This window comes from Solanum dulcamara, chromosome 4 (genome assembly GCF_947179165.1).
Source record: "Solanum dulcamara chromosome 4, daSolDulc1.2, whole genome shotgun sequence".
NCBI lineage: Eukaryota > Viridiplantae > Streptophyta > Magnoliopsida > Solanales > Solanaceae > Solanum > Solanum dulcamara.
Genome location: NC_077240.1, coordinates 9,681,267 through 9,702,713, shown reverse-complemented (window position 1 = coordinate 9,702,713; position 21,447 = coordinate 9,681,267). Strand labels below are relative to the sequence as shown.

At 36.6% G+C, this 21,447-nt stretch overlaps 2 protein-coding genes across 3 annotated transcripts; both read right to left on the bottom strand.

The window, feature by feature from the left end:
• Positions 1 to 1,312: 1,312 nt before the first annotated feature.
• LOC129886080 (uncharacterized) lies at positions 1,313 to 12,045 on the bottom strand. Its single transcript, XM_055960609.1, has 8 exons — positions 11,631 to 12,045; positions 11,482 to 11,549; positions 7,607 to 7,673; positions 7,317 to 7,471; positions 7,161 to 7,231; positions 2,328 to 2,396; positions 2,109 to 2,209; positions 1,313 to 1,814 (listed from the first exon to the last, which is right to left on the bottom strand). Exons 1-8 carry the CDS (start codon positions 11,880 to 11,882, stop codon positions 1,524 to 1,526), a joined length of 1,074 nt encoding a protein of 357 aa, XP_055816584.1. The 5' UTR covers positions 11,883 to 12,045; the 3' UTR covers positions 1,313 to 1,523.
• Positions 12,046 to 14,768: 2,723 nt separating this feature from the next.
• LOC129886079 (tip elongation aberrant protein 1-like) lies at positions 14,769 to 18,417 on the bottom strand. 2 transcript variants are annotated; one of them, XM_055960607.1, is made up of 9 exons: positions 18,178 to 18,417; positions 16,986 to 17,513; positions 16,821 to 16,886; positions 16,534 to 16,700; positions 16,286 to 16,442; positions 16,105 to 16,201; positions 15,628 to 16,010; positions 15,417 to 15,521; positions 14,769 to 15,325 (listed from the first exon to the last, which is right to left on the bottom strand). In XM_055960607.1, the coding sequence occupies exons 1-9, from the start codon at positions 18,325 to 18,327 to the stop codon at positions 15,005 to 15,007; spliced, it is 1,974 nt and encodes a 657-aa protein (XP_055816582.1). In that variant the 5' UTR covers positions 18,328 to 18,417; the 3' UTR covers positions 14,769 to 15,004. The 2 variants fall into 2 exon arrangements, with proteins under 2 accessions (XP_055816582.1, XP_055816583.1); XM_055960608.1 differs by having other exon boundaries at positions 16,105 to 16,198; positions 18,178 to 18,415.
• Between the last annotated feature and the right edge of the window lie 3,030 nt (positions 18,418 to 21,447).

The window sequence follows — 21,447 nt, the reverse complement described above, 5'->3', positions numbered from 1 at the left end:
AAATTTAATAATCATAATTTAATAGATTTCAAGATCTTACAAATTAGAAAAATTATTAATTATCTGTTTATCTCATACAACTTTAACAACATATAGGGCACTTAGTTGTTATTAGTATTCCAAAATATTCATGCTAGGAAGATGTTTAAATGTTAAACACGATTTTATCCAACAATCAATTACTATATATTTGTAATAATCTGTTTCTGTCGTTATGGATAAATCAATGGGGAAGAAATTGGGTTAGAAAACTTCTGAGTAGTCACTTGAAAATTTTGAGCATAGGCCAGACTTGGACGAAATCTGAGTCAGATGAGGTCTAAGGTAATCTGGTAATGGATGGGGGATTTCATTTTTAGTTTGATCATTTGAGTTGATACTCAAGACGATAAAGAGCATGTACAACTTTACGGAATCGAATTCGAGAGAGTAGAACTCCCGTAATTGATTTTGGTGTGAAAGATTTAATTTAGAACGTCATGATTTGATGGTGTGTGAAGGGGAGCCTTGGAGTAACTGGTAAAGTTGCTGCCATGTGACCAGGAGGTCACGGGTTCAAGCCTTGGAAACAGCCTCTGGCAGAAATGCAAGGCAAGGCTGCGTACAATAGACCCTTGTGGTCAGGCCCTTCCCCGAACCCCGCGCATAGCGGGAGCTTTAGTGCACCGGACTGCCCTTTATGATTTGATGGTGTGTAGCAAAATGAAAGCTTGGACTCAAATCCAGACTTTCTGTCTTCATGCATCCCGCCGTGGCAGGCTAGTCACTAGTAAAAATGGAAAAAGTCTCAAAAATGTTTTTTTTTTCAAACCTCGTTCTTGGAGACAAAAAGGGCGACCTAGGGCTAAATCCTACTAATATTTAAGATTTTAAAATCATTAAAATTTTAACTTGTAATTTTTTTTTTACTTATTATGAATTGATATAAGGTTAATGCACAATTCGTGTGCACTAAAATTAGCCAAAATCACAAGAAGTATACAATGACTATACAATATAGCTTACCCAAAGTCATAAAAAGTATACACTGACTATACAATATAGATTACTAATACATAAATTATACACTAAATATATATTATGATATACTCTATACATCTGCATATACATAAATATACACCGAATATACATCAAATACATTTTTTAGTAATTAAAATGACCAAATAATCATTTACTGTAATTATCCAAAAAAAAATATAGCTCATGAAGTCGTCTAAAATTATACAAGGAGATCATCTCTCCCACAACTTATTGATGTAGGAGAATTGAGTCGCCAATTAAAGTTTGGATCACATAATATAAACGGCCAACATCAGGTAAACCAGGAATTAGATTTTTTTCAGTATGCCAACTTGCCAAAGTAAATTCACTAATTTGTCGACATGCACTTATTACAAAAGAATATTCCATGGCCATCCTTCTATATAAAAATATAAAAAGGTAAAGACAAGACTAAAGATGTTTATTATAAGAAGAAGAAGAAGAAAGGAATATATGGGGGAAGAAGCACTCAAATAAAGAATCTAAAGATCAATGGGTTGAAAAGAGATGGCATTTTTCTTATGAACCCAATAAGCAACAAAAAAGGATACACCAAATGAAACAATAGATAACAGAAAAGCAAAACCATTGGCAGCATCCCAAGAGCTTCGCGATACCACTTTGATGCCTGCAGATGAACCAGGAGGAACATCTAGAGGTACCCAGTCACAACTAATCGTGTAATGTCCTGATCCTTGCCATGGATTTCCATCCTCCGGATACCAAAATGCAGCGGAAAACTTGCTTGCCTGACCAATAGTGAATTGCACATCCTACACCCCGATAGCAAACTTAATTAATGCAGCCCTTTTAAACATATATACTATTTCCTTTTCCAGGTGCTAATAAAGGGGGGTAAGCATGAAGCAGCATGCCAACGGATGTTTTAATAAGTGACTATTGACAATGTGTCCTTTTGCGTCTCATTGACGATATTTACATACACATGTGGGACCTTTTTGGTGTTTATATTAAATGCCGAGGTTTCTAATGCATGACCAAATTGCATCAAGACAATCGATAACATAAGCCTCAAAGAGACGAAAGACATCAGGATGATAGACTACCTGCTGAAGACGATCCATGGTTCTCAGGGCCCTAGAAAATTCAAAATAGAATGTTCCCTTCTGACCCTTTGTTGAATAAGGACTGTCTTCCTCAGAATAACCTGTCAATACAAGTTCATTTGAGAAATGAAGAGGCCAGAAGAAGAAACAACTTCACAGCATCATCAAGAAGGAGCATCGAAGAAACCCAAGCTGATTTGACAAGGGTGAAGATGTTACCTGAATGGGTACTGAAACTGCTATGCCACCATGCACCCCTCCAGTCATTTTGGGCAGAAGTATCATTTCCTAAGAACAAAAAAATAAGGGTAAGTACTAACAGACTCAAGTCAAGAATGTTGTGTCCTGTTAATAGAATTTAGCAGAAACAAGATCGCCAAAATCACAAGAATGAAGTCCAAGCATATCATCGTCGAAGAAGACACTGATGCCAAATGTGTGCACGTTAAAGTTCTCTCTCTTAAGAGACCACTTCTGAGTCAACAAGCAGGGACTGGGATGAATTCAAGGTTTTCTCTTCCTTCAACCATGCTCAGACCTAATGATGTCTATTAGATCATCCATCTGATATTACATTTCCACCATGGTAACAACAAGACTGTGATACTACATTTCCGCCGGGGTAGCAACCAGATTTAGAAATACAATCTGATATTTTTATCTTTCGTTCAAATTATATGCTATATATTTAATCCATCAAGGTCCTCTTTTCACTTTGATATTTGTCTTGATTTTGTCATAGATTGGATTCCTGTGTTCTTTGATTGCACCACCACTTCTATCATTTGTCATTATTCAAAAGATCTTCTCTCTAGTCAAAGGAATTACACTTTTTTCCTCCTCTAGCCATTTTTAACCATTGATACTAATTGGCAGTATTGTCATCAAATTTATCTCTCAGCTTTTCTTTGCTTTAGTTCTCTCTCACAGGCTGCATAGTATTTGGCACAACTTCTTCTTCTTCTTCTTCTTCTTTCTTTTTCTTTTCTTTCCTTTTGCTTGTTTTTCAACGAATTTCTCCAGATCTGTTTAGATTTGGCCTAGATCTATTGATTTCCGGCGTCGTCTCGCGGTTTTCCATTTTCCGGCGTGAACAGTATTTCCGGCGTGAACAGTGTTTCCGGTGTGAACAGTGTTTCCGGCGTGAACAGTGTTTCCGGTGTGAACAGTGTTTCCGGCGTGAATCAGGTTCTTTTCAACTGGAGTTGGTACCTCCGGTTTATCTATATTTTTGTTCATACACTTATCGTTGCATTTAGCTAACTTTAGATTTTTGAATAATTTATTAATTCCTACATATTTTCGTGGCTTTAGATAGTGATGGTAGATTAAGGTCATGTTCTCATTCAGGGACGGGGTCGGGGACGAGGGTAAGGAGGGGTAAGTGGGTTAAAGGAGCGTCTAGACTGAGAGTTGGTTCTTGGAATATTGGAACGTTAACGGGCAAATCCATAGAGCTAGTTAAAATTCTAAAGAAGAGAAAGATTAATATAGCTTGTGTCCAAGAGACCAAATGGGTAGGTTCTAAAGCTAGGGAGGTAGACGGGTATAAGCTTTGGTTTTCAGGTAGATCAAAATATAGGAATGGGGTAGGCATTTTAGTAGACAATGATCTAAGGGATCAGGTAGTGGAGGTTAGGAGAGTTAACGATAGAATGATGTCGATTAAGATGGTCGTTGAAGGGAGCACATTCAACATTATTAGTGCTTATGCGCCACAAGCGGGCTTAAGGGAGGAGGATAAGAGGCGTTTTTGGGAGGATTTGGATGAGTTAGTGGGAGGTATACCACCTACTGAGAAGCTTTTCGTGGGAGGGGATTTCAATGGGCACATCGGGTCTATTTCAGGAGGGTATGATGATGTGCATGGAGGCTTTGGCTACGGGGTCAGAAATGTAGGAGGCCTTTCACTTTTGGAATTCGCAAGAGCTTTTGGGTTGGTCATAGCCAATTCGAGTTTCCCAAAGAAGGAAGACCACTTGGTAACATTCCATAGTTCGGTGGCTAAGACTCAGATAGACTTTTTACTCCTGAGGAAGGTCGATAGAGGTCTGTGCAAAGACTGTAAGGTCATTCCGATAGACAACCTTACAACCCGACATAAGCTTTTGGTGATGGATTTAGGGATCAAGATGATGAGGAATAAGAGGGTCGGGGATGATCGATCTAGGATCAGATGGAGGAGTTTGACCACTGCAAATGCCCTGGAGATGGGAGAGAAGTTGAAGGCTATGGGGGCCTGGGATAGTAATGGGGATGCGACCAGTATGTGGGATAGGACGGCTAGTTGTATTAGGACTGTGGCAAGGGAAGTGTTGGGAGTCTCGACTGGTAGTCGTAGTCGGCATCGAGGAGACTGGTGGTGGAATGGAGAAGTGCAAGAAAAGGTGGAAGCAAAGAAGATGGCGTACGCAAAGTTGATAGAAAGCACAGATGAGGTGGAGAAGTGGACGAATAGGGAACTTTATAAAATAGCGAGAAAGGAGGCGAAGTCGGCGGTTTCGACGGCAAAAACAACAGCTTTTGAACGCCTTTATGCTGAACTAGAAGAGAAAGGTGGGGATAGAAAATTGTTCAGGCTAGCCAGGGCGCGGGAGAGAAGGGCACGCGATGTGGACCTAGTGAAGTGCATTAAGGACGAGCATGGAAAAGTATTGGTAGACGAGACCCTCATTAAACAGAGATGGCAGTCCTATTTCCATAAACTCTTGAATGAGGAAGGGGACAGAGACTTTGTGTTGGGAGATTTAGAACATACAGAGAGGCGTTGCGATTTTGGGTATTGTAGGAGTATTAAGGTCGAGGAGGTTAAGAGTGTCGTTCGTAGGATGCGCTGGGGAAGAGCAATCGGACCTGACGAGATTCCTGGGGAATTTTGGAAGAGCACGAGTTCGGTAGGTTTGGAGTGGTTGACTAGGTTATTTAATGTCATCTTTAAAACGGCAACGATGCCCGAAGAATGGAGGTCGAGCATAATGATCCCTCTATACAAAAATAAAGGGGATATCCAGAGTTGCAACAACTATAGAGGTATTAAGCTACTAAGTCATACTATGAAACTGTGGGAAAGAGTGGTAGAGATGAGGGTGAGGAGAGACGTGTCTATTTCAGAGAACCAGTTTGGATTTATGCCGGGACGCTCAACTACAGAAGCCATCCATCTTATGAGGAGACTGGTGGAGCAGCATAGGGAGAGGAAGAGGGACTTGCATATGGTATTCATCGACCTAGAAAAGGCTTATGATAAAGTCCCAAGAGAAATACTATGGACATGTTTGAAGGCTAAAGGTGTACCTATGGCATACATTAGGGTGATCAAGGACATGTACGAGGGAGCCAAAACCAGGGTAAGGACAGTAGGAGGGGACTCAGAACACTTCCCAGTGGTGATGGGGTTGCATCAAGGATCAGCTCTTAGTCCTTTTTTATTTGCCTTGGTGATAGATGGATTGACGCGACAAATTCAAGGTGCGGTGCCATGGTGTATGCTCTTCGCGGATGACATAGTCCTGATCGATGAGACTCGCCACGGAGTTAACGCTAAGCTGGAGGATTGGAGACATACCTTGGAGTCTAAAGGGTTTAAGTTGAGTAGGACAAAGACAGAGTACTTAGAGTGCAAGTTCAGTGAGACACCTCAAGAGGTTGATGTTGAAGTTAGGCTTGGTGCTCAGGTCATCCAAAAGAGAAGTAGTTGCAAGTATCTTGGGTCTATCATGCAAGGCAGCGGGGAGATTGACGATGATGTCACACATCGTATTGGGGTAGGGTGGATGAAATGGAGGCTCGCTTCCGGAGTGCTATGTGACAAGAATGTGCCACCAAAACTTAAGGGCAAGTTCTACAAAGTGGTGGTTAGACCGGCTATGCTGTATGGGGCGGAGTGTTGGCCAGTTAAGACTTCTCACATTCAAAAGATGAAAGTTGCTGAGATGAGAATGCTGAGATGGATGTGTGGGCACACCAGGAGCGACAGGATTAGAAATGAGGCTATTCGGGACAAGGTAGGAGTGGCCTCGGTGGAAGACAAGATGCGGGAAATACGACTGAGATGGTATGGACATGTGAAGAGGAGAGACACAGATGCCCCAGTGCGGAGGTGTGAGAGGCTGGCCATGGATGGTTACAGAAGAGGTAGGGGTAGGCCGAAGAAGTATTGGGGAGAGGTGATTAGACAGGACATGACGCAGTTACAGCTTACGGAGGACATGACCTTAGATAGGAGGGTGTGGAGGACCCACATTAGGATAGAAGGCTAGTTCATAGTCTCGTTATTCTTCTCTATTCATAGGTGTAGTAGTGCATTACGATCTCTTGCGCTTTGACTTCTGATTTCTGTTATTTCTGTTATTTCTGTTATTATTTATTACTTTCTATGCTTTGATTACTCAATTTTACCTGTGACGCTTTCATTATTTATTTAATCGTTATTTGTTATTAGTCTTTATTTATTTGTATTTATTTGTCATTTATTCGTTATTTGTTTGTAAGTTTTTTTCATAAAGCTTTTAATTTTCTATTCTTATCTAACATTTTTTTATGCATTTATGCTTTTACTGAGCCGAGGGTCTCCAGGAAACAGCCGTCCTACCTTGGTAGGAGTAAGGTCTGCGTACATTCTACCCTCTCCAGACCCCATGTTGTGGGATTTCACTGGGTTGTTGTTGTTGTTGTTGTTGTATTTAATCCATCAAAATGTAATTTCTCTTTTAGTTGCACCTCACAAAATAGACACCAAGTTTAGGTGTACGGTAATTGTCAGTAACATAAAAGAGAAAAGAAAAACAACAGCCAAGTAGCAACCTAAATGGTTACTGTTATAGACCCGCAAAAATGAACCACAAGAATTAAGGTCAGCTGTAAATTTTGTAACCTCAGTACTTGCATCAGTTAAATTGATTTTAACTTTCTTTCTATTCCTTTTTTCCGCTTGCTTCTATCCCCATTTACTAAGGACAATCAAGATCCAAGTATTAATTGATAGGGGATGAGTATAATACTCTAGTACACGTTCCAGAGTTTGAGTGCCAACAAATCCAATGACATTCTTACCTGTAGAACTAACCCCATCCAGATTCAGACAGTGTGGGCTCCAAGCATATAAATCGACTAGATGACCAAATCTGTTGACCATGTGAACACACTAAAGATAAGTTGGAGAATTTTGCAAGTGTTTATGAAACAAGATAATAGTGTATCCAAATTTACCTGTCTCCCCCATTACCATCTCTGTTGTCGACTGGGTTTCCACCATACAATCTGCCAGGGATAGCATTTCCTATCGAGAAGTGCATGATATCAACTTCGTGCCCACGACAACTTTTTTTGTTGCATGCATCAGGTGTTTGCTTACACCCACCCATCTATTCCAACAAATTTAATCCACATTTTAGGCAATAGAATATACCAAACAGAAATACAAGAAAGCTGTATTTTCCTTTTCTGGATAGACATTTACTGCAGTTAGCATAACCCGTAAATGAATGAGCACAACTTACACTATGATATGTGGCACTCTCACCAACTTGAAACATCAGCGCTACAGATGGACAATTCTTGTCATTTCTGCATCATTAAAAAGTAATCCTAAGTATGGTGGCATGAAATAAACAATATACCACAATTAAGTTGATAACATGTTACATCCGTTGTACAAGTACCATATAAAAAAAAATGAAGTAACTCGGACATAAAACATAGAGAGTTAACAATCACAGAATATAGGCAATTACCCAATCATGTAACACAGTGAAACTTGCGATAGAAGTACAAAACAAGTCAGAGCAGTTTCAATCCTCAGGATGTGCATATCTGAGACCTCAGTTTAATAGAGAGGAAGAAATTAAAGGTGCATGCCTTTTGGTCAAATAACTTATGTAGGACGATAACATGTATTTTCCATGCATTACATTTCAGAACTTCTATTGTATGTTGTACACATTCAGAAACGTATTTAAGCATCAAACCTGCATAGAATATCCATTATTTCTATATAGATACAATGCAGATGGTCGAATAACTTATGTAGGACGATAGATAAGATGTATTTTCCATGCATTACATTTCAGAACTTCTATTGTATGTTGTACAGATTCAGTAATGTATTTAAGCATCAAAATAAGATAGAATATCCATTATTTCTATGTAGATACAATGCAGACTTCTTTAAGGAGTTTTACAAGTTTCAATTACCTTGGCCAAACTACATGCACTTCATCCCACAAAGAAGAAAGATATTCAATAAAAAACAAAACCTTCCCCCTTAAGAATCAAAAAATATATACCGCATACACATAGTTTTAAGACGTGAATGACCAGGTTTGACGAAAGATACGGAAAGAACGTACTCATGAAGGTTCTGCAATATTTGAGTTGGCTGAAAGTATTTTTAAAATGATTGTTAAAAGGTGTAAGGAAGGTTCATTTAACATCATAATTAGGATGACTTGAGCAAGGAAAGAAGAAGTCAAGCTTAAACTGATTATGTAACTGCCTATAGTTACATACTTAGAATGACGTATTGTACATATTTAATGTGCCACTAATTATAGGAGCATGAACTAAAAAGAACCGCCAAAAAGTGAAGAGAAGATTCAAGTATTTGAGTTTACGAGACTTAGAAGAGGTCTACGTACGGATTTAGCAGTTGGATTCATCATCACTTTTCTTTTAGATAAGTAGGTAACATCGTCCCATAGATCTCATGATTCAGGAATATGGTGAGTAGTACGGGCACAGGTGTCAAAATACGGTTAATAGATGTATAATATGTTTGGTGTGTGTACAAACCTCAAATTTGAAACTGAAAACCTAGTCATACTATTGTTCTCGGACATATTTGTAGTCCATACATCCCAGGTGAACTAACCAAATCCCGTATGCATACCATACTGACACCCACACCCAAGTCAAGTAAGATTGGAACAGGTGGTTGGGCAAGTTGAATGATCCGTGTTAAATAGGGAAGAAGTTTGGCATTAATTTTATATTTATAACTATAAAATTCCTAAAAAGAGAAAGGGCTACAAGATTCAGAGTAAAAGATCTTTTTGATGCCCCAAAAGTTTCTGAAAAGGTCCTAAAAAGGGAGCAACATAACATAAAAAATACTTTAAGGACTGAAAAGAAAGACACAGCGATTTAACTTCCTAACATCAATGAAAACCATTAATGTTGGTGGTAAAAATAGAAAAATCCCAACATGCCCTCAGACTTCAATTTTCCAGTGGTTCTTTTTTTACGTGAGTACTATTTATAAGAAACATTATTTTCTTTCATATTAAAAAAAGAGAATTGTTAAAAGAAGTTTGGCACATCTGGAGTAAAGATTAAATTGATTGATTATATTATCAATTGAAAAAGAATTATTAAAAGAATTACTCAATTTTCCAGTGGTTCTTTTTGTGGATAATGAAGTAATCCAGTAAGTGAGAGTTCTGATAGTAAAACCATCTCTTGCACTTGTGACAAATCAAAAGATCAAATAAGTCACCATCATATTTATAACAACAGTTACAGAAGATGGTAGCCATGAGTAATGACTTCAGCATGATTAGGCATGAGCACAGAATGACTTATCGAGAAAATGCATGAGTCTTTATTCCAAAAGAAGAAAAAGGCCATGCAACACTTTTCCTTTTTGTACAAAATATACAAATAGTCTTTATTCTACAGTCCTTCAACTCTATATAGCAATGTACATAACATCATTTGAGACAAGGATTATGTAATAAAAGTACACCAAAGCAGATAGAAATGATTTGCGAGGGCACATGCTTGCAGTAATTGTTGGCTGACCGCAATGTAAGGCTCTTCGACAATGTTAGAGTAGTCATAATGTTCCCCCCACCCCACCCTCGAAAGGTAGTATGGTAGACCTAGATTTGTAGGCTCTGTAAGTTAATATTAGTTAAATCGTTTTTAGAAGTAAATCAAGCCCATTTTCCACACATCACCTCATCTTACAACCTTCCACTTTGGCACACAGTTTTCAGGAAATCTGATTTTGTTACATGGTACAAATATTACTGAGAATAATGCTCCTTGATGTCTATTAACTAATACCACTTGAATGCTACTTTACTTTATTTGGGCGAATGTCAAGCACTCTCAAGGGACTGCTGAGGAGCTGGTGCCTGGCAGGGCAAAATGGAAGAGTGACAGCAGCAGGAAAACATGGAGAACTAATCCTCACCTAACCATTCTCTTGCCTTCTTGGTTTATGGTGCTTTCTAGTATCACCCAAGTAAGAAAGAATCTTGACTTCCCTATTTAGCTTACCACATCAGTAATCTTCCTTGGCTCTCTCATCTTGTTCTCGTCTTTTTCCATTCGTTTTAGTTCATTTCAGCTATACTAGACCCAAGAAAATCTTCCCCTCTAAAGTATCGAGGCACTCAAGCTCAATCCAGTGAGACTTTCTTTTCTTTTCTTTTTTTATTATTTTAAAAGTTCATCTCTAACCCCCAAATCCGGCTTCTCTTTTTCCCAATCACAACTAGGGAATAGTGCACATTCTTGCAATCAAATCCTTACATGTCATATTGAATAACCCCCAAAATCATGTTTTTTCACAAATTTAGGTAGAAAACGACATAAACATGACAGATGCTGCATTTTTTCCAGATACAGCACAAAGGATATATAGCTCATGAGGTGAGGATTGCCCAAAACCGTATAAGGAGACAACAACCTATTCCCTCAACCAGTGAGGGACAATGTAATAGAGGTAAGGGAAGAAGTAAGGGGATGATCATATGACATCTTTATGATGCATGAATAGGGAAAGGAGGAGGGAGACACCCTGTTCATACAATATCATTTCTACTACAGTACCGAGGGAAATATGTTTTGCTCTATTTCCCGATTAGCTTGACTTCGACAATTTTCATTTATCTGTTTCTTAATTGATTTACAAGTTCACAATTATGCTACAAGATATATTAAAATCATTCAACTTCTTTTAATTATGGAGTTTACCCGTTAGCTATCGAGTTTTATAGTAGAGCTATTTTTATTTTTATTTTTGCTTTGTTAGCAACACTCTATTTTTTGTTTTGTTTTTTTAACTGCTATGCTTTCTCCATTAGTTTGATACACTTGAGCCGAGGGTCTTTCGAAAAAGAGCCTCTCTACCTCCACGAGGTAGTGGTAAGGCCTACATACAGTCTACCCTTCCCAAGATCCCACTTTGTGGGATTTCACCGGCTATGTGTTACTCTGTGGGTTTTTCTTGGTCTTCCCATAAAAAAACTAGTAATCAATTAGTTAAAAATAAATTGATTACTAATTGAATCCCACAAGTATTGCCTAGCAACATCATGTACTTCAAAATCTAACAAAAGATAGAAAAATTTTGAGAGCATTTACTCACCCTTTCTTGTATACATATTGTCCATCTACTTGCAACAAAAAGTAGACATCTTTCCCATCGTGCAAAGCCTAATTAAGAAACCCACAAAATCAATTAAAGAATCCAAGAAAAGAAAAGAAACCCATTAAAGAATCCTGAATGAACGCTACCTTAACGGTCATTTTTCCCGCTTTATATTCATGGTCATGATCTGGGTCAAGAGCAGGAAGTAGAGAAAACTCAAACCCTTCAATATTCTCCCAATCATCCGCGTGTCCATCAAGGGTTATGAGCCCAGGTTTGAACTCCGCAGAAATTCGGGATTCTTGGTCTGGTTCGCAATGCCAGTTGCCGGATTCTTGATGGGAAGAGACAAATTGGATCCCAATTGAGAATAATAAGAAGAGTTTAAGGAGCTCCATATTTAGGAAGAGAGATTGTGTTAGTGAGATTTTGGAGAAATAAAGAGTTGACTCGTCTCAGTAGAGTCGGCTGCCATGGAAGAAGATGGACGTTAATTTGGAATAGTACAAAGGGACAAGTGTTTGTGTCGTACATCTGCTTTTTCTCGGATGTTTCCTTCATATCCACTGATATTGGGAGTATTATCGTGTACTTACTTGGAGGGTAGAGATTATGACAAATATTATAGTAATTTCGAGTTATATTGGAATTTCACAAAAAAAAAAAATTAAGATTAAAATCTAATTTCCAATATTTTTATTCAAGTCCTCGAAGAGCCATGCAACCCTGGTGCATTAACTTAAATTTTTTTGGACAAGATTTAAAGTGCATTATATAGTATTCAATACAACTATCTTGAATCAAACTTTTGCAACATAATTGGATAATATGTGGAGAATAGCTGACACGTACAAAACAACCACCAATCATGTCACATGCCTGATCCAATTTGTATTTAATTAGTAGTAATTCTTAATTCTTTCCAAGACCAACCACTTAAAAGCTAGATATATTGGTACTTAAATATGATGTCATTTAAAGGAGTCCAATTTATGATATCGGAATTTATGATAGTAATCGCTATCGCTACAGACTTTTCTCGCTAATCAAGCTATGTCATTGGTTCTTTTCTTCTCTTTCCCTCTCGGGAGCTTCCCAATAGTATCGGCCATTTACCCCCTTATGCGATCTCGTTACAACGTTCTTTTTTTTTTTACAGAAATTTCTGGTGAAAACTTCAATCTTTTATTTCAATGTGTTGTATCCTCTACAGGGGTGGAGTACCTTCGTTCTCTTGATCCCCACCCACCTCCACTCGACTGTGTCTTAGGCTTGGTCGTCGCAATAAGACGGATCTACGGTCACACTTCAATGAGTGAGCCTCAAACTTTCTAATAAAATATTAAAATATTTGGACCTAAAAGTAAATATCTATTAATATGGGGTTAATTTAATACACCTATTATCCTTTTTCTTATGTCTGATTGAGACTTATTGAAAATATACATTTTTTGAAAAGAAACTTTAGAATTCTTAAAAGAATTTAGTCCCTAAACCAGAAGATACATTGTTTTTCTCTTTCTCTCCAATTAAGAAATGGAACACAATAAAAGTAATATTCAAGGTTTTCTTTAATAAAATTATTGCCATGGAACAAGATTGGTTCCCTTTGAATTCTTATGAATTCATATTATGTCTAATGATTTATTTGTAATCTTAGGTGAATTCTTTAAAATTTTCCAATATAAAATGCTCAATAGTCATTTTTAAGACCTATATTTAAAGAATAGTCGTTTTTTTAAAATCAATTTCAAGTTGGCGATTTTAAGGTTAGAAATCACGAACATGAAGTGGAAAACTAAGATTGTCAAGTCTAAAATTGGGTTCCACAAAGATCTAGCTTCAGACTTAAAAGGAAATCCAAATGTTAACTTTATGTCTAAATTTATTAGGGTTTTACAAACAAAAAGCCTAACTTTATATCCAAAAGTCTGAATTTCAGTATTGAGTTTTCAAACATCAGATCTTCGTGTATAAAGTTAGACTTCGACAGAAGACTAACTTTCATGAAGAAGAAATCATTGCAACAGCAACGCGTTGAATCTAAAGTTTTGACTAAATTTTAAAATGCTCTTACAGATTGCATGTATTTTAAATGAGTTTAAGTTATAAGAAACTTTTATATAACGTCAACTCATTTTAAAAGTAGATAACTCATTTATAAAATTCTGAACCAAACACGAGACTCTGAATCTCATACATATTTACAAGAGAAGAAATGAAGAATCCAGGGAACATATTTAAACATTAACGAATTACGGGCCAAGCACCAAATTATTGGGCTTTAACTAAAATGGCCCATCTATCTATGCTAGGCCCACATAAATGATACGGTGGGCCCTTTTAGCACCAACGGGCCTTTGTTTGCTTCCAATGGATACAGATCCCTTCTCATCCGGGGGGCGGGGTGGGGGGAACAGATGGGTAACCGGCCCAATCATAAGACAACAAAAGGGGCCCATAAAGTAAAGGAATCTTTTCTTTCTTTTTCTTTATTTGGTAAATAAATGAGTCACAGAGGGAAAAAAGTACATAAAATGACGTAATTAAAAATAAAAAATCAGTCAAGTACATGTCATGTTGAAAAGACATATGAGTTAACGTACTTAAAATCAAAGAGTAAATCTGGCGGTGGTAAGATGACGTTGAAGAAAAGATCAGACGGCTGAGAATGACTGAAATTTTATTAAAATCCCGCGGGGGGCACGGGAGCTTTATTAGTGAGAGAGGGGGGGGCCTTACAGATGGGACATGTCTGTGAGTTAAAAAAAATCAATCATAGTATAATGTTTATGTAAGTTTTTTAATAATAAAAATAAATTATATTTTTGTTTTCATGTTTTTATTGCCACATGCAAGAAGTAGGGTTAAGATTTGAGAGGTCTTTTGACTTCTTCACAGTTTTACGTTGAATCACTATTCTTTTTTACTTACACTTGGCCTTTAATATTTGAGTAGACGCTCGTCTTCATGTGATCTATAAGTGAGGGTTCGAGTTATTTGACATTTAATTATTAATGTTTGTGTCAAGGAAAATTGTATAATTAAGAGGTCACGGATTCAAGTTTTGAAAATAGCTTTTGATGGAGATGTAAGGTAAGGCTGCGTACAATAGACTTAGAACCTTCCCCGGACCCTGCGCATAACGAGAACTTTAGTGCACAGTTCTTTTTATATAGTCCGTTTTGAGGTGCTGGGTCTTGTCTAGCATCCTATGTGAATGTGCAATAGTTGCTATGTCTTGAATTTTGAGAGATCATAACTAATGTAAGGTAAAAAAAAAATTGTCTAATACTTGCTATATTAAAATGATTTTTGCATTTTCACATGCATGCCAAAACTTTGCTTCAAATTACAGAGAGAGGATACATGTTTGATTTATGAAAGGAGGTACAAGTACTAGACTAATTAAACTAATAAAAAGATTAGATTGAAAGGAATACATAGAAAATGGATCCAATATATCTACTTAATTAAGATGTACAAAAACACAGTGATGAGACCAAGGATGCAGAATTTTCTAAGTTTTTGCATTGCCACATCCTGGACCTCCTAGTGTGAGAACCACTCCTTCAAGTTCACTTCTTTTCTGTGTATCCTTCTCTTTCTCTAGTTGATGTGATGATCTCATGACTGATGATGTTGATCTTCTAATTGGTACTTTCCCTATGTTCTGTCGTCCGAGTTCTGGAACTTGCATTTTCACCAACTGCTGAGGTTGCCTACGACAACCAAGACTTAACTGATTCACGTGTGTGTTTGCATAGTTGACAACAACATGTCCCGGAGGGGGTGAAGGATTCTGACCAAGGACGGGTCCTCGTGGTACTAGATCAGGTGCCTTGCATAAAAAATTCCAAGTTGATGTTGAGTTTGAGGTACTAATTGACAATTTGGTTATATTGAATCGTATAGTAGGTATGTGAACTTACCGGAGCAAACAGAACACCTCGAAAAATCTTTCCATTAACAACAGCAGTCATTAGATAACCAGAGTCAAATGCTCCATCGACTTTTCCCCGGATCTCAGCTCCAATCTGAGTAGCATATATACAGACATTAGGTTCTTATTCAACATAAAAGTTGGAATGCTACAATGAAAAGTAAATGACTAACAAAATTTTGCTAACTTGAGTGGCGTACCAAGTTGTGGAATCGTTCAGGCTCCAAGGATTGGCATTGCACTTCCTGCTTATCCATAAGAATGGGAGATACATGTCCTGATGAGTTTGATGGATTAGGTTGTTCTCGAAATAATTGCAAATCATGAGGATTCCTTGTTATGACATTCCTCGGGCTTGGTTGGCAATTGTTAGGGATCAAATGTTGCTGCCTTGCGAAAGGAAACCGATCTGATGCAGTTCCAGAACCAGAGACTGGCTTAATAGTACTCATTTCTACATCGGATTGGGACGGAGGAGAACAACGTTGAGATAGAGAAGGAGACTGATCTTCTTCTTGATCTGACTCCAGATTAAATATGTGTGAATTGTGACTCATTCTTCTCCTCTTGGGATGCAATGTGTCTTCCAAAATACATGAGACTTATAAGTTAGTCATGCTTAGTTCATTTCTTGAAACTACTGGCTGCTAACATGACAAAATCATTTCATAACCTACCAGAACTAAATCGAAAAGCTGCTTTTGATACGAACTCAAGTTCTTGTGATCCCATTGCTTGTGTATCTTCCTTCTTTCCCCTACATATGGCTTCCTGCTAAATCAATTTATCCGAATCAGAAATATGACCTTGAATTGTTTAAATTCATGAGAAGGGAATAAAGATTTCAGTCTATTATACCGAGCTATTGTCTCTCTCTCTCAGAAATCTTTTCTTATCATAATGGCTTGTATTTCCAGAAGCTCTGCCACCACACAAACTGCTAGTCCCATTAGGATATTCTACTCCAAACTGTAAGATAAGTAACTCATCGAGCGGCCGCTCATCCTCGCCACAACTGCAAGGTTGAAGAAAAAAAACTTAAAGATATAAAATTAAGTGGGATTAAACAGGAAAGAATGAACCACAACTGGTAAAAAAAAACTCACCCTCCATAGATTACAATATCCGTGTTCCGTGCAGCAGCAGTATGAGAAAATCGCCCCTGTGGTTTTTGGCCCATTACATCAAGCTGAGTCCATGAAGAATTTTTCACATCAAGAACCCAAACATCATTGTAGTATTTCTTGTCTCCAACTCCACCAATCACATATACCTATAAAACACAGAATTTCTCCAGAGGATTGCTTAACTAAAATAAAGGTTTACTCCATTTGCATTACATACTAAAAACAAAGAGCCTAATTACTCAAAGACTACAGCATCAGTTACTTGCCTTTGACCCAAAACTCACAGAGGCATGACCGGCTCGAGCACCAGGCGACGGTCCAAGAACATCCAGCTGGTAAGAAAGAGAACTAAGTGTCATCTAACATAATCTTTAGACAATTTTTACCTCTAAATCCAGACTGTGAATCAAGAAACAGGCTGAAGTTAGTACCTTTGACCACATTAGTGTATCCATATCAAGAACATCAACATCACCTTGATATCGGTCACCACAATCTCCTCCATATATATAAAGCCTATTACCAATTGCGACAGCACTGTGGCTATCCCTGGGAACAGGCATTTCACCCCTCACTTCAGGAGATGACCACCTCATAGTTTTGAGGTCCAAAACATGTAAATCATTCAAATAGTTTGCCTCGCCTTCACCGCTACCACCAAAGATCACTAATTTATCACCACCTACGAGAGTAGCTGTGTGACTTTCCCGCGGTGAAGGTGGATTGCCTTGACATTCAAGTTGAGTCCATTCTTGGCTCCTGACATCCAATACATGAATATCATTGACCTTCCTTGAGCCATTTGTACCCCCAAATACTACCATCCTGTGGCCAACAAGAACAGCACTGTGGCTATCTCTTGGCCCCGGTCCTTGCCCTGTTGTCACAAGAATGCTCCAAGTCATTGCCTCAAGATTTAGTACAAGTACATCACTAAAATGTAAGCCCCCGCGACATCCCTGAAACAGAGAGACGATTTTTAACTGAGTTATATTTAACAAGAATATATCACACATAAATTGGTCTTAACATATACTGCACATAAGTTTCACCTTCACTTGAGTTACTTTTTTTTTTTGCAAAAACAGATCAGGCACACTTCTTTGAGAAACTCAATTACGAAAATTACAACAAAAATTCCACCAAAATATAAGAAAGGTTCACCTTAGTACATGTTTGGTCATGAAAAACTAAACTGGGATGCAAAAGCTTATTTGTCCATTATTTTCCTTGAATTGTCAAGAACATCAGCAAATTCACTTTTTCTAAGGTTGAAAACGAAATATAAAAAGTACAAAACAGACAAAGCTTAAAGCAAAATACTCATTTCTCCTTCACTTTATTTTTTTCCCTTTTAATTAATTTCCTGGAAGAACAAGAAAGGAGCATGCATCACTCAGCATTCATACATAGTTACTGATTTATATATAGACGTTACAAAAACAAGAAGAAACAAAGAGAGTCATAATATATATAGGAAAACAAAAGTACAACTTGAGAAAGAGTAGTTTCTAATAACCAAAAATAACTGTACAGTAACATGAAGGAATGACAAAACTAACTCAAAAATTTGTTATCCATTTCTTGAAGAGGAAAATACAGTTCCTATAGAGTTAAACTTACCCCAAAAACATAGACAAATCCATTAGAGTTACAAGAAGAATGACCCCATCTCTCAGAAGGATGAATACCCATCACCTTTGGAAATAACCACATTGCCTTCTTCTTCTGTATTGATACTGATACTGTTACTTCATCACCTAAAGATCCCATTTTTATTTTATTTTTTTCCTCTCTCTTCTCTAAATAAAGTTCAAGAACTCAAAATGGTGATGAAAGAAAAAAAATTAATTTAACTACTTAAAAGACAAAAAAAAAAAAAGGAGCGGGGGTTGGGGGGTGAGTAGTGCTAGTAGTAGTAGTAATTAAGGGTCAAAGAGGACATGAACAAGGCAAGTGACATATCAACTATCAATGTCAAATAGACATGAAAAGATGGGCGCTTTCACGTCCAAATCACTGTGACACCACCAACAACAAGAGGAGTGAATTGAAAAGAATATTTATTACTTATTAATTAGTAAAGGAAATTACTCATTTTTTTACTATTTACACCTACTACCTATTTCAAATTCCATATTCTGGAAAAATGAAATTACTAAAAGAACAGAGAGAGAGAAGAATGAATCTTTTCTGTTTGTTGTTTTCCACGTCTATTGCTTATGTTGTTTACTTGTGGTCTCTTTACTTTTTCACTTGTCTAAATTAAAATGATGGAGTTTTTGGGGCATTGCTTTGTGGGAAATGATGCCAACCTCTTTTGGTTAACATTTCCACACATTGTAGTTCGGTAAATGATTACAGTTACGCTGGTATTAAAAATGTAAGAATTAGTTATGAGAATTTTTAAATTATCAATTAAACGTCATATTAATTTATATATGACTTATCAAACATCATATAAGTTATACAAAAATTAATATATGGATAAAATATTTCATATTCAACTACCAAATGACCTCAAACTATTTTATTTTAGCTCAACTCATCTTTATATTTATGTATTGTAAGGATTTATCATAAATTAGTATAAATTTTATATGGATTATCAACTTGCGATTTTCTTTTTATTTAAATTTAAAATCGATTATATGAGCAAATTCTACACAGCCCAGATTTTTAAAAGAAGAAATGGAAAAAGAGTTTTTTTTTCCCTTTTTTTGTTTTTTGGTGAAGAAGATAATCTTGGGATTGATGGTTGCCAAGTTTTTGAGGCAAACTCAATTCTCAAGGTAGGTGTTTAGTGCAGTGGATCTAAGAGAAAATGTCCCTTCTCAAGGTGTTTTTGGCCAACTTTGGGCATCGTGCTCTTAATAGTACACTACTAAAACTTAGAGTAATTCTTTCTTTAGTTTTGAGAAATGGGAAGGGTGCTCTTCCCCTCCAATACCATCTCGACCTCTTTCTACTTTACCTCGAATTCTCTATATTTGAAGAATGAAATAAAAAATGTTTTCTTCAATTACTCTTTATTTGATTCTCTATTTCGATAGTTAAATTTGGAGAACTATTATTCATAATTTATTTTATTTTTTGATTATTATATTATATTATATTAAGTCCGAGGGTCTTTCGGAAACAGCCGTCCTACATTGGTAGGAGTCAGGTCTGCGTACACTTTATCCTTCCCAGATCCCACGATGTGGGATTTCACTGGGTTGTTGTTGTTGTTGTTGTATTATATTATTATATAATATTTATAATTAATATGTTATAAATCATATAAGATCATTAATTAAATTATAATTTATATAAATTTTATAGTGTTAAGAGTTAATTATATTATTTTTCTATTTTTTAAAAAAATTATAAATTTTTTAAAAAATTTATGAATTTCGAATATATTATTGAAATTCCGGATACATTGACAAAAGAGTGTATCAGAGAGGGAGGAATTTATGAGAGGATATTTTTTCTTTTAACCAGAGAGAATGCCTAGTCATTACTACTATGAGTAATAAAAATAAATTCTTAACTTTCATAATAAAAATTCAAGTCTCCCCCAAAAAACATCATAATACGTATAGGGATAAGTTTTCTTTTTTACCTTATGATAAAGATATTGTCACAGTGGAACCACCTGAATAATTCACCTTCTTAAATAGCAAAAACATATTTATTGTAATATTACAAGTGAAGTCAAGAGGAAATTGTGTGTGTAAATTTTATTTCTATTTTAGAAGGTAGAAAAGTTATTTTTGATAGAATATTGGCACAAGGATAAATATATCAAAGTAATTCGGAAAAGATATAACAAAAGTGAAAAAGTTATGATAAAATACTAAAAAGAGCATGACAAAACATTCTGAAATAAAGGAATAATAACTACAATATAATAAAACTACATATATAATCGAAGTACAAGAAACAACAAATTTTAACAGAAATAAAAAGAAAGCAATTACTAGATTAAATACCATGCCTACTATCATTCTACCTAATTCATGTCTTCAATAACCTCTAATCTAAGGTCATGTCCTCAGTAAGTTGAAGTTGCACCATATATTGTCTAATCACCTATCTCTAATAATTTTTCGCCCTACCTTTACCTCTCCTTAAATCATCTATAGCCAAATTGTCGCACCTTCGCAATGGAACGTATATGCATCTCCTTTTCACATGCCTAAACCATCTCGCATCTTGTCCTTCACCTATGTCAATCCCACCTTGTCCTGAACTTCTTCATTTCTAATCATACCTCTCTAGTAAGATAACACATTCATCTCATTATCCTCATTTCCACAACTTTCATCTTTTGAATAAAGTTCTTGATTGACCAACCCTCCGCTTCATCCATTTTGCACCAATATTGATGTATGATATCATCGTCAATCTCCTCACTATATTGAATAAACAGACCTAAGATACTTAAAATTTTCTCTCTTTGGAATGATTGAGTTTGATCAAGCCTAATTTCCACATGCCAGTCTTAGGCGTTTTGCCATTAAACTTGCACTCCAAATATTCGATCTTTGTCATGCTCAATAAAATTATGTCATCTCAAATACACACTCATCATATGACACCTCACAATGAATTTGTAGCGTCAATACATCCATTATACCAAGGCAAATAAAAATTAAGGGCTAAGAGTTGATCCTTGAAATTGCAACCTCATGGCAATGGAAAAATGCTCTAATTAAGTTTCCTTTCATTGTTTTTACTCGTATCTCCGTACATGTCCTTTATTGTCCTACTGTATTCCATGGTACACCTCTAGTCTCCGGACATCTCCATAGAACCTTTCTTGGAACTTTATTATATGCCTTTCTAGATCAACGAATATCGCATGTAAGTAGGTTTCCCTCTTTTTATATTACTCCACCTTTACAT